General features: G+C 40.0%; 1 protein-coding gene across 1 annotated transcript in view; it reads right to left on the bottom strand.

The window, feature by feature from the left end:
- Positions 1 to 1,505: 1,505 nt before the first annotated feature.
- LOC126474021 (UNC93-like protein) overlaps positions 1,506 to 10,760 on the bottom strand; it is a 422,847-nt gene continuing 413,592 nt past the window's right edge. The window contains exon 7 of the mRNA XM_050101426.1: positions 1,506 to 2,907. Within this exon, the coding sequence (XP_049957383.1) occupies positions 2,687 to 2,907 (221 nt within the window). The 3' untranslated portion in view covers positions 1,506 to 2,686. The remainder of the gene's footprint in view (positions 2,908 to 10,760) is intronic.

Here is a 10,760-nt window from a genome sequence, read left to right as displayed (position 1 = left end):
TTTTTTGTAACAATGTAATGAGCTACGCTGAGTAATTCGTATTTCATATAATTCAGTCTGAATAATTGGGAAGTATATTTGGATATTTTGCTGTGTAGAATCTATTAAAGTGGTGACATACCATCGTAATTTCAAAAGAATATTCCTATAAAAAGCGTTCGAGAATGGAAATGCTCTGACATGTTTGAAATTCTCATCGAAACAGATGCAAGCTTTAGGGAAAGAGGGTAATATGTAGTACGTACAGCAACAAAGAGGGAACAATAAGAATGAAAAACAAACAATGAAATGCTTGGATTAAAAATAATGTAAGATACGTATGCAATCTCTCTCCTTTACAGTTCAATCTGCACGTCGAATAAAAGACAGATTGAAGAGTGCGATGGAAATGCAGGAAGGAAGGACATCAGTGGCGAGTTTCGCGGAGTATATTGCTATTCTAAGTGAATATATAGAAGAACTGCAGGACATGTTGAATGGAATCGATAGCCAGTAAGCACGGAATAGAGACTGAGAGTAAACTGAAAAAAAAGACATAACTCTTGATTAGTCACAAAAATTAGATTAGCTGTAAAGTTAATATACAAATTTGGGACCACGAAGCAGACGAACTCAATGAATTCTATGTCCTCAGAAGGACAGTAACATACGACGAATGAAGCAAGGAGGACATAAAAATTAAAACAACGCCGCAAATAGTCCGTTCCTGACCAAAAAGGTTTACTATTATCAAACACAGGCTTTAATCAGAGGATGAAATTTCTAAGGATGAATGTTTGGAGAACTGCAACGTCTAGAAGTGAATTATGGACTGAGGAAAAATCAAAAAAAAGAATCATAGCTTTTGCTGTGTGATGCTACAAAAGGATGATGAAAGTTAGATGGACTGATAAGATAAGAAATGAGGAAGTTATCTGCAGAATCAGCGAGAAGAGCAACGTGTGGACAATGCTGACAGGAAGAGGGGATGGGACGATAGAACATGTGTTAAGACATCTGCCTTGGTACTAGAGTGATCTGCATAGCGTAAAAACTGTAGGGGAAGGCAGAGACTGGAATATATTCGTTTCGAACAAAGATCTAGGACGTTGATTATGGGTACCTTTCTGGTACACGAGAGGAAGTAGCGGCGGGCAGCATGAAACCGGTCGGAAGAATAATGATCCTTCCTCCGACAATAAAACATCGCTTTAAAAACCACCGTAGCCTACAAATAATATGGTATCGTGGAATACGGTTTATATCTGTTTTCATGTACAAATCCATTTAATAGTTAATGGCTTTGTACAAGAAATTATTTTACAAAATATCGAGACATGCGGTGAATAGTACAAAAAATGAAACTATAAATCTTTTGTTAAATAAACTTTTATTGAAAATTACAAATATTTACAGTAATTTTGGCGTCTAAATAAATGAGTCACAAACAATAGAAAAACTGTTATAGAAACAAAACAATTGTTGCAAAAGATATAAAATATATTTATATTAAATTTATCGTCCAAGTAAATGCACATAACATTAGTCGCCTAAATGAGCTTCGACACAATACGCAAGTTCATGTTAGGAACTGTTAACATCCTTAAGTATATCGAAGGAAATTGATTCTTCGCCGACAGGAATATAAAAACTATCGGCTCAGTCATTCTTGAGAATTGTGCTTTTCCGTAAAATTTGTCAGTATTTCTTCAGACGATTCAATTGCTATTATATCTTCTTCTACTGCTGCACTAGCGTGTAATCCACAATGTATTCTTTATCCGATTAGTCATTACTCATGATGTGAAACCACGTGATTGAAGCTGCTGTTTGCCGTGCGTCTCACCAGTTTGGGAAACTCTTAATGATGTCTGAAATTTACGAACTGAATGTTTCTCGTAAAAGAAGAGAGAAGCTGGGTAGGTTTCCACAGTGGTCTAAAATGTGCACAAGCGAAACTGATTACCCAGATATCGGCTAACCTCAAGTATGAGGATGTGCAGAACACATCTCAGTCGCTCGAGTGTCGTTCTGAATGTCTCTCCCGCTGTGGAGCTGTAAGGAATAGTCGGCAACAAGCAAAACGACGTTTCCGTTTTGCGTCCTACTCCGTTCAATAAATAATATGGTGAAATACTTGCAGCTAATTGAAAAGTGTTATATCTCAAGTAGTATAGGAAATGTAAAAATAAGACATATGATGGATGGAAGTCAACTGTGAAAACCTATTTATTGCTATGAGTTAAAAGAGCAGTCCAACAAACAACCAACTTTATCCGATATTGAGCTTAAGGAAAACCGCTGTGACTAGTAAACTAGATCATCAGTGTCCATGGATGGTGCGCTATTCTAAAACAGAGAATATATTCTCTTAGAAAAATTGTCCTACATTCTGTGTAGGTATTTTGCTACCATCACTGGAGGAAAGCGTTAATACTGGGGCACGCTGGGAAGTAACGGAAACTGTCGACGTGTTTCTTTTTACTTGCCTGTTATATCACCATAAACGCTCCATGATGAATTAGCTATTACCAGTAACTTTCACTAAATGGAGAAATGCAAACTTGGATCAAGTTTGATACAAAGGATGTCGAAACAGAAAGTAAGATGTACACTGGAGAAAAATGTAGTCAGCTGGAGATTGAAAACTTCTCCACCCGCCACTTCCCTCTCTCCTATAAAAGTACCACACTTTCCTTTACACGCGTCAAAGGAGCTCCTTGTCGGTCTTCCTGCGCTTGAAGAGCAGTTCCACCGTGACGTAGCCGGCCATGCCCAGTCCCAGCACAACGTACAGGATGGCTATCTTGACCCAGGTGACGAGGTAGGCGCTGTAAGCGTAGGAGATGATGTAGCCGACGGACTCCCACAGCCGGAAGTTGCTATAGGCCGCCTCCTCGCGGCTTGGGAACAGGATGCCGCAGAACGCTGCAGACAAGACAAGGTACATTTCACTAAAGCAGTTAGGCGTGGATCCAAGGGGACGCGAAAGGGTGGGAGGGGGGGGGGGGAGAGGAGTAGTTGATATATATATTAACTGCAATGCCTTGCAACTTTAGCCAAAGCAATTTAGTGAGCGTTACTATTATTTTTATAAATATTTCAGGTATTTTATTGATAGTATCACTATAAAAAATATTAGGCGTTTACGGTACGTGAAAAATAATGGTGACAGCATACTACAACTGGGGGGAGGAGGAGGATGAATTAAGAAACTGTGAACACTCACCAGAAAAAAGTTCTAAATCCGCGCCTGGAAACGATGATGGTAATAAAGGAAATAATAAGCTGTGTGATAAGAATTCAGGAATAAGGGATATTAATGATAAGACTGATGACGGCATTGCAATAACAATGAGAATTAGCTGACAAGAGATAAGCGATATACGTATCATTGAAAATTGGGAACCCCGTAGCGGACGAAGTGCAGAAATTCTGACAGTTTTGAAGCAAAATAACGAATGACGAAACAAAGGAAGAAGTATATTTTAAGCAAATTACTGCAGGAAAAGGTGCTATTCTTCACTAAAGACTCACCTCAGCCTTTCATTAGCCGCTATCAGTATATGACCTTCGCAAAAATTTAAGAACGCAAACGAACCTATACTTATTAACAAAAAGGTAGATTGACCGGCCAAAATACCATTATTAAGTCGTGAAGTATAGTAAGTAGAAGCGAAATAACATCGTTGGTGTACGAGAAAAAATTCGAAAAGAAGAATTACAAACTGATGTCTGCCATAGCAACTGGAGTCATTTCTGTCGATACAATTCCGCTCCCCCCGCCCCCTCCTCCCTAATAAGGCAGCGTAAACGCTTTTATACTATACTGTTCCGTTGAAACAACCAATTTTCAAATTTCAACGCAGTAAAGGTTACTATGAGCGTCCGTAGTCAGAAAGGTAGTTTGTCTGTCCAGATTTTTGTAAAACTGCATGCACTGCAATGGGTAACATGTGAATAATATCGTACTGAGTGTGCGTATAGATTTGTGGGGTGTCTTAGCATACTGCACGTAAGGAATGCATGCCTGAAGGTACATTGCATCGAACTATGCAGACACTTCTCAACTGTAAATATTTAAGTATTTATTTGTGTAACTGTGGAAAGTCCAACGGAAATTTACAGTAAACGTATTGATAAATAGGCTGAGTGCTTAGGCCAAGTGTTGTAAGTATCGTAAGAATCTTAGAGTCATTGCAGGTACTAGTTTGCTGTAGAGTTTTCTTGACATCAACGCTATCGTATTTGCTTACCATTCATTATTCAAGAAGCCCATTGGCGTCAAACTAAAAGGAAATCAGTAAATATGTTATTTTATTATGAGCGGCAAAGTGAAACGTTTCGCGGAATGGCGATGGATTTACTCCGTTTCTCTCATATCACTGAAGAAAGCCCCACCGCTCGCCGTGGGAAAGTGGCGCAGAAAACGTGGAGTGAAAACGAAAGAAAAAAAAAAGAGTTAAGAGGCTAATTTATTGCCCTGAGCAGCTTGGTGCCTCCCATATTACCGAAATAAATCTCCTAATGGAATTTTCTAGTTTCCTGTATTCCGTTTAAGGATCTGTAACTACTTTCCCTACGCATAAGGATTAACCAATAACGAGTTCAGCTAGCTATTTAAGTGTTAGACAGTGGAAACTTCTAATTCTTCGGTTAGCACTGCGTAGATACTTTCTAAGAACGAAGTAAAATTGCTGAAGGGCAAGGGGGTAGGGTAGCTGTGGGCGATCGTGGAAGGCTGGGACGCCCTGCAAATGGCTCTCAAACTGTGAGTGACAGCGCTTTAATAACACCTGGGAGTGCCGGCGGCGGAGTGCCCTGACCTTTATGTAGGGCGCTGCTCCGCAGAGATGAAGTAGCCCGCATCCCATTTGTGTCAAAAGTGTCTCACAAGAGTTCAGTAAAGAGACCAGCCGTCGCTTAATAAACGCCGGGATCAGTATATTAGTTGGGAAACACACGGCGTCATGTAGATTTTCGGCTACGTCCTGGGAAAACGAATATTTCTCCCATCTCTCAGCCATCCTTTTTGCCGTTTTTGAACCATATATTCAGAAGAGATTTCATCCCTCTTTAATATGCAGCACTTATTCACATTTTCGGGGCGAAATATTCTGTGATTTGGAAGAGGCGTGGCACCTCTCTCGTGATAAGATACAGTTGTCCTCGATCTGACGACTCTTTTGTATGTATCATAGTTTTACTAGACATGTTCCTGGTCCTGCTCTGGCCAACGAAATGACTTAGTCAACTCGTATAAAGGGACTCCGAAACATGGGCGTGGTTATCAGATTCACAAATCACTGAGAGAGGCAAAAGAAGCCACAAGTAATGTAAAAAAAATTCTTCAACCGGCTCGGGATTTAATGCAAATTTGTTAGACTGCTAGTAGTCTGACTTATCTGTACAGCTTGCACACCCTTCGTACTTACTTTGAGTTTGGACTGGAGGCTGATTTCTGTTCTCAAGCAACATACTGGCCCATTGTAGTGAAATATAGCTTGCCACTCCTGACAATGCGCAAGTAGCACATCTTGGGGAGGAGAAGGGGGGGCGGGGGGGCGGGTGGCTGTGCTGTGTTGCATAGCCGTATGATGCCACAATCAGATTTCTGGTGACCTATAGAGAAGGGAACTGTAGTATCCAATACGGATGCCACCACACGGGTGTCATAAAGTGGGCGATGGAATTGAATGTTTGTCAGATAGCGGCCGCCCGAGATATGGCGGACCCAGTGTTACACACCTGCTGAGCAATGCCCCTAGTGGCTCCGTGTCACTAGCGCCCTCTGCTGCTGCGATGCAAGACGATCGGTGGCAGCCACACAGCCACTCGCATTTGGAGCCATTTCGCTACCTGACGCTGTGCAGACACCACCTAATCGCTGCTCTGACACAATCGTTCAGGTTTTACAGCAGAGCTATGCCTGAGCTGCACGATATTTCCTGCTGTTTTATTTGTAAAAGGTCTTCGTACGTTTGAAGAAATAGGAGACACGTAAATCTTCTGTTTACTGTGTTAAGTTGTTCACTAATCATTTCTGCTCCTGTCCAACTTTATATGGCAGCAGTAGCCCACCTCTCCTTACTGTTATATACAAAGTCATACACAACAGGAAGTACTCCATATGATCATGCAGAGTAATTAAAGGAAATTAAGATCTCTTACAATGGAAAAGTCTTACTGAATCATAATTCGTATGGGTGCCTAATGAAGCATGATAATATGGGTACCATCCGAGCCCACAGACATATTAATGAGAGGAGGAATCGTACAGTCTGTAAGAGGAATAAGTGGTTATAGTAATGGTTAGGTTTGTTATGGGAAAGCAAAACACATGAGTTACACACTGAGATAAACTAATCAACATTGAATTACTGGGTAAGGGCTTCTAATGATGAACTACAGCCTTGGCACAGAAGGATAGGCAAGACAAGAGCAAAGTAATGAAAGTAATACACGAATACGACCAGTGATTATGAGCATGGTTAATGTATAGCAGGAAGTTTCGTAAAGTAAGATCCCCAAATCGTATATTGAAAGTAACTAACTGGCTGTGAATAATTAAAACGGAACGACTGGCTTCTGAAAGAAGTGAACTAATATCGTGTCCAATGCGGCATCGGTGATCGCAACGCTGGCCCATTTCACCACAAATGGCTTAATGCGGAAGGCAGTGATGGTAGCGGTTGTAGATTCTAGTTCACCTCTCCGTTTGTGATTAGTGCTAAATTGTCTTCTCCCATCGCTCGCCTCATCAGTCGTCCAGAAACATATCTTTACTCCACAATCTCCTAGCAGTCTCTGTATTCAGTGTTAATGTTTTGAAACTTCACTGTCATTGTCAAAGCTTGAACCTCGTTGGCCACTGGTGCCAGATACTGCGGGACTGGTCCAGCAACACTTAAGTAAAGATGTTAAGCAGTCTCTTAGTCTTTCGGATTTATGCTATATTTAGGCAACAGAACCATGGGGTGTGGAAACAGGCGGAAGATCTGTCCCACACCGCCGTACAATTCTGAAAACAGACCGCCGGAGTGTAGATGCAGACGAGAATATACGTAGTCCACAGATAATAACGTAAGAAGCAGTTAGAATGCTAGATTCTGAAATTTAAGCCGAACGTAATTTCGTGATGTAATACCCTGCGGTAACGGACATCCACATGCCACTCTCCGGACCGGAAACTAGCATCCGGATAAATGCCATGTCAGCTACCTGAGATGAAGCACAGCTTTGGACTCTGAACATTTTCATGGTAGCCAGCTCCTAAGCTGTGCCAATAAGAGAAGTGGAAGGAATGCAGTAAAAGGATAGTCACTGGAGGTACTAAATCTGGCTTTCACTTATTATGCAGCATCAGAGATCGACTGCTTGGTCAAGGGAATGCGCATAAAATATGCTGATAAGCACTCTCAGACAAAAATTAAAAATGATCCGAATGGGACGGAAATCGGTAGATGTGATGTACATGTATAGGCAAACCAAAACCTGCCATTTTAGAGAAATTGAGCGATTTATTCAAGACAGAGCTTTTTTTTAAGAGTGTACATTTCGTGACAGTTTCAGAGAAAAGTGGACACCTAACTGCATATAAAATACGTTTTTGTTTGTCCTCAAGTTGACGAAAGAGTTTAGACACTGCACTGATACCGATGCTGGCGGCTGATGACAACGATATAGCATGCACTTTTCTTTCTTACTTTCTTTCTTTCTTTTTTCAACAGTGAGCCAAGTAGAGTCAGTGACCTTCCATGCAAATGCCGCGTGATATGATAGGAGGACAGGGCGATTACAAATGGGGAATATTTGGGAAGGAATTTCCCGTCCCAGCGTTTCCCGTACGACCGAGGGACGTCTCCCGAAAATCTTGGGTAGAACCGCCGAATGGGATCAATTTTTAATTTTATTCCGGTTCGGATCTCTCAGACAAATATAAAACTTAGTCCGCCTGAAAGAATATTTGTTTATGAGTATATAAAGTCCATTGCGAGTCCAACATGCTGAGTGCAAATATCCGCACAGATACGCCTTTCTTTTATCCGTGAAGTGCCAACGCGAGCGCGAGCGCGAGCGCGAGAAGATGTGTTAGCGTTCGGGTTTCCCTGGTTTAATATACATTAAGCCGTAGGTACTTGGAAAATAACTCCGAAGAAATCTTGGGGAAAAGTTAAAATACTCGTATTTCAGTTGATCGACGTAAGAAGATAACAGATAAATTTACAGGGAAAAACAGCTATACAGCAATATAAATCACTCAGGTATGAAATATTTGGAAGTGCAGTGAAGCCAAGGTGAAGTGACTCCAGGGAAAATGTGAAGAAATCGGAAAAGAAATTATCATAAGAATGACTCAGCATATAGGAAAATCAAAACAACGTTTAGCGAAGAGAAAAAGCAAGAGCGGCAACATCAACAGTGCAATGGGTATTTCACTGTTAAACGCAGAGGAGAGAACTAATAGGTGGAGCGAGTACGCTGAAGGCTGCTACAACGGGGTAGGAACTGTCTGATAACGTGATAAGAAAAACTGATATAGATGTGATAAAAGAGATTTGTATGTTTTATGATTAAATGAGGCAGAAGGGATAGATAACATTCCATCAGAATTTCTAAAATTATTGTGGGAACTGACACCCATGGGACTATTCAGTTTGGTGTGCGGAATCTGTGACACTGAGGACATGGCATCAGACTTTCAAAACAGTGTCATCCATTTAATTCCGAAGACAGCAAGAGCAGATAAATGCAAGAACTTTCACACAGGCAACTGAATAGTTCAGGCATCCAAGTTATTGTCCAGAATAATATACAGAAGAAGGGAAAAGAAAAGTGAGAAAACGCTAGTTTTTTTTTTAGGAAAAGTAAAGGCATGAAGGAGTCAGTCCAGACGTTTCTCAATCCAGACTCATTCGTATTCTCTGTCGGCCTGAAAAAAGCGTTGGAAATGTAAAATGATGCAGGATGTTCCACGTTCAGAAAAACAGGAATAAAATTGTGCTATATTTTGCGCATTAAGTGAGTAATAGTCAGAATTGTTTTCCTTTTATGACCAAAATCAAGAAAAAAGTTTGTCCTTTTGCACAAGTAATTCACATGTACACAATGAATGGAAATAATTGAAGCCGATGAGTTTCATTTCCTCTGTAATAGGAGTACTGTCCCTATGTCGTTGGAATAAGACGTGTCTTTCTAGTAGCTGCCAGTTATTTGAAAATTATTGAATTGTGGTTGAAAGCATATTTATTTCATTGCATTATTTCCAGTTATAGGCAATGTGCACGGAAACGAAGCCTGATAAAAAAAACGGGAGAAAATATAATTAAAGGACGTAATTATTAAATACGACAGCTGTAGGTGTTCATTGTGATTTGGTGATAAAGTATGTAAAATAAAGAACTACGACGACCTACTTTCTACCAAAATTATCTTCATAGTTTATAAGGAATTAAATATTTTCTAAACATCAAAGGAACTTCCCTAACAGCCGTCAATTGTAGTTTTATTCTGGAGTGGAACATTCCAGAAACAATCTCTTGCTTTTGTTCTTTTCCACACTAAACTCTCTTAACACGCCAAATGGCAACCGTGACAGGACGATCGCGATTGCGATAACTGAATTCATTGTGCTGCGTGATATTCAGATTTATGAAAATCCAATTTCGTGAGTGGTAATGATAATTTTTCTTTTCATATCACGAGCTGGTGCTACATTTATATCTGACATTTCAGAACAAAACAGACGCAATGAAGGACGTACCGGTATTGAGAAAAAGTAATACTGACTGAAAGATCAGAAAAATGAAAGTAACCAGAAACACACCCAGTGAGGTAATGTACTTGACTTTTAATTATTTTGCTTCTCTCTTGACATTATTAACGGAAACCGGTTGTAACTTGGTCTAACTGAGACGCCTTTCCTATGTAATTGGCATTAAAGAAACATTTTTCATACATTTCCCTAGCAGTCCGTAATGGCCAAACTATTAGTTGCTAGAAGGTTCTACGCCGTAAACTTACATTTTTGAGAGATTATTGCTTACCAATCATCTTATTGCATGCGCTCTTTTCGTTTCAGTTTTCGTAAAATCTGAGTTATAAATTTATTGATATATCGTTTAAAAATGGCTAACATTATCGTTGTATCTGACGTAGAGCAAACAATCAGTAAACCTTCTAACACGAACGCAATGAATAATCAGGGTGGTGTCGTGGGTGGTGAAAATGAGTTCACATTCCAGCAATGTAATAATATTTTACAGGGAAGTGAGGAGCGAAATTTGACATAAGATTCCTTTGAAGCATACGTTGAGGAGAATGCCAGTACAGTTCCCTGAAAAGTGAAAATGTAGAGATGGATTAAAATCACGATATTCCAAAGTCGTAGCTTGATATGTCTGAGTTTATTAATAACCTTTATGACTATCGATCGTAGTTTTCCAAGATTGGCACTATGCTAGTATTAAGTCGACTCGTAATTCTCGCCTGGACATTAAAGTTTAGTGGTTATTTTCGGTATGTTCTGGAGAGCTATTTCCACTTAATGGTGGTAACACGTTAAAAGATAAAATTGATGAACGTTTAAGAATTATTGAGAACGTGAATCTGTGGTGTTTCATTTCCTTTTTTTTTTTTGTCAAATGTTTTATATGAAGCGACTGAAATTTCAGATCGGTTCAGATGTTGTGCACTTGTTCCTGTATCTTACGTGACGTCCAGCAAATAGCGGCACAAAAATTTGGAGAAGCAATTCGAAACTGAATAAGTCTCATGTCCAC

Source organism: Schistocerca serialis, chromosome 4, assembly GCF_023864345.2.
Source record: "Schistocerca serialis cubense isolate TAMUIC-IGC-003099 chromosome 4, iqSchSeri2.2, whole genome shotgun sequence".
NCBI classification, from domain to species: domain Eukaryota; kingdom Metazoa; phylum Arthropoda; class Insecta; order Orthoptera; family Acrididae; genus Schistocerca; species Schistocerca serialis.
The sequence above is the reverse complement of the archived record's forward strand: the minus strand, read 5'-3'. Positions and strand labels throughout refer to the sequence as shown.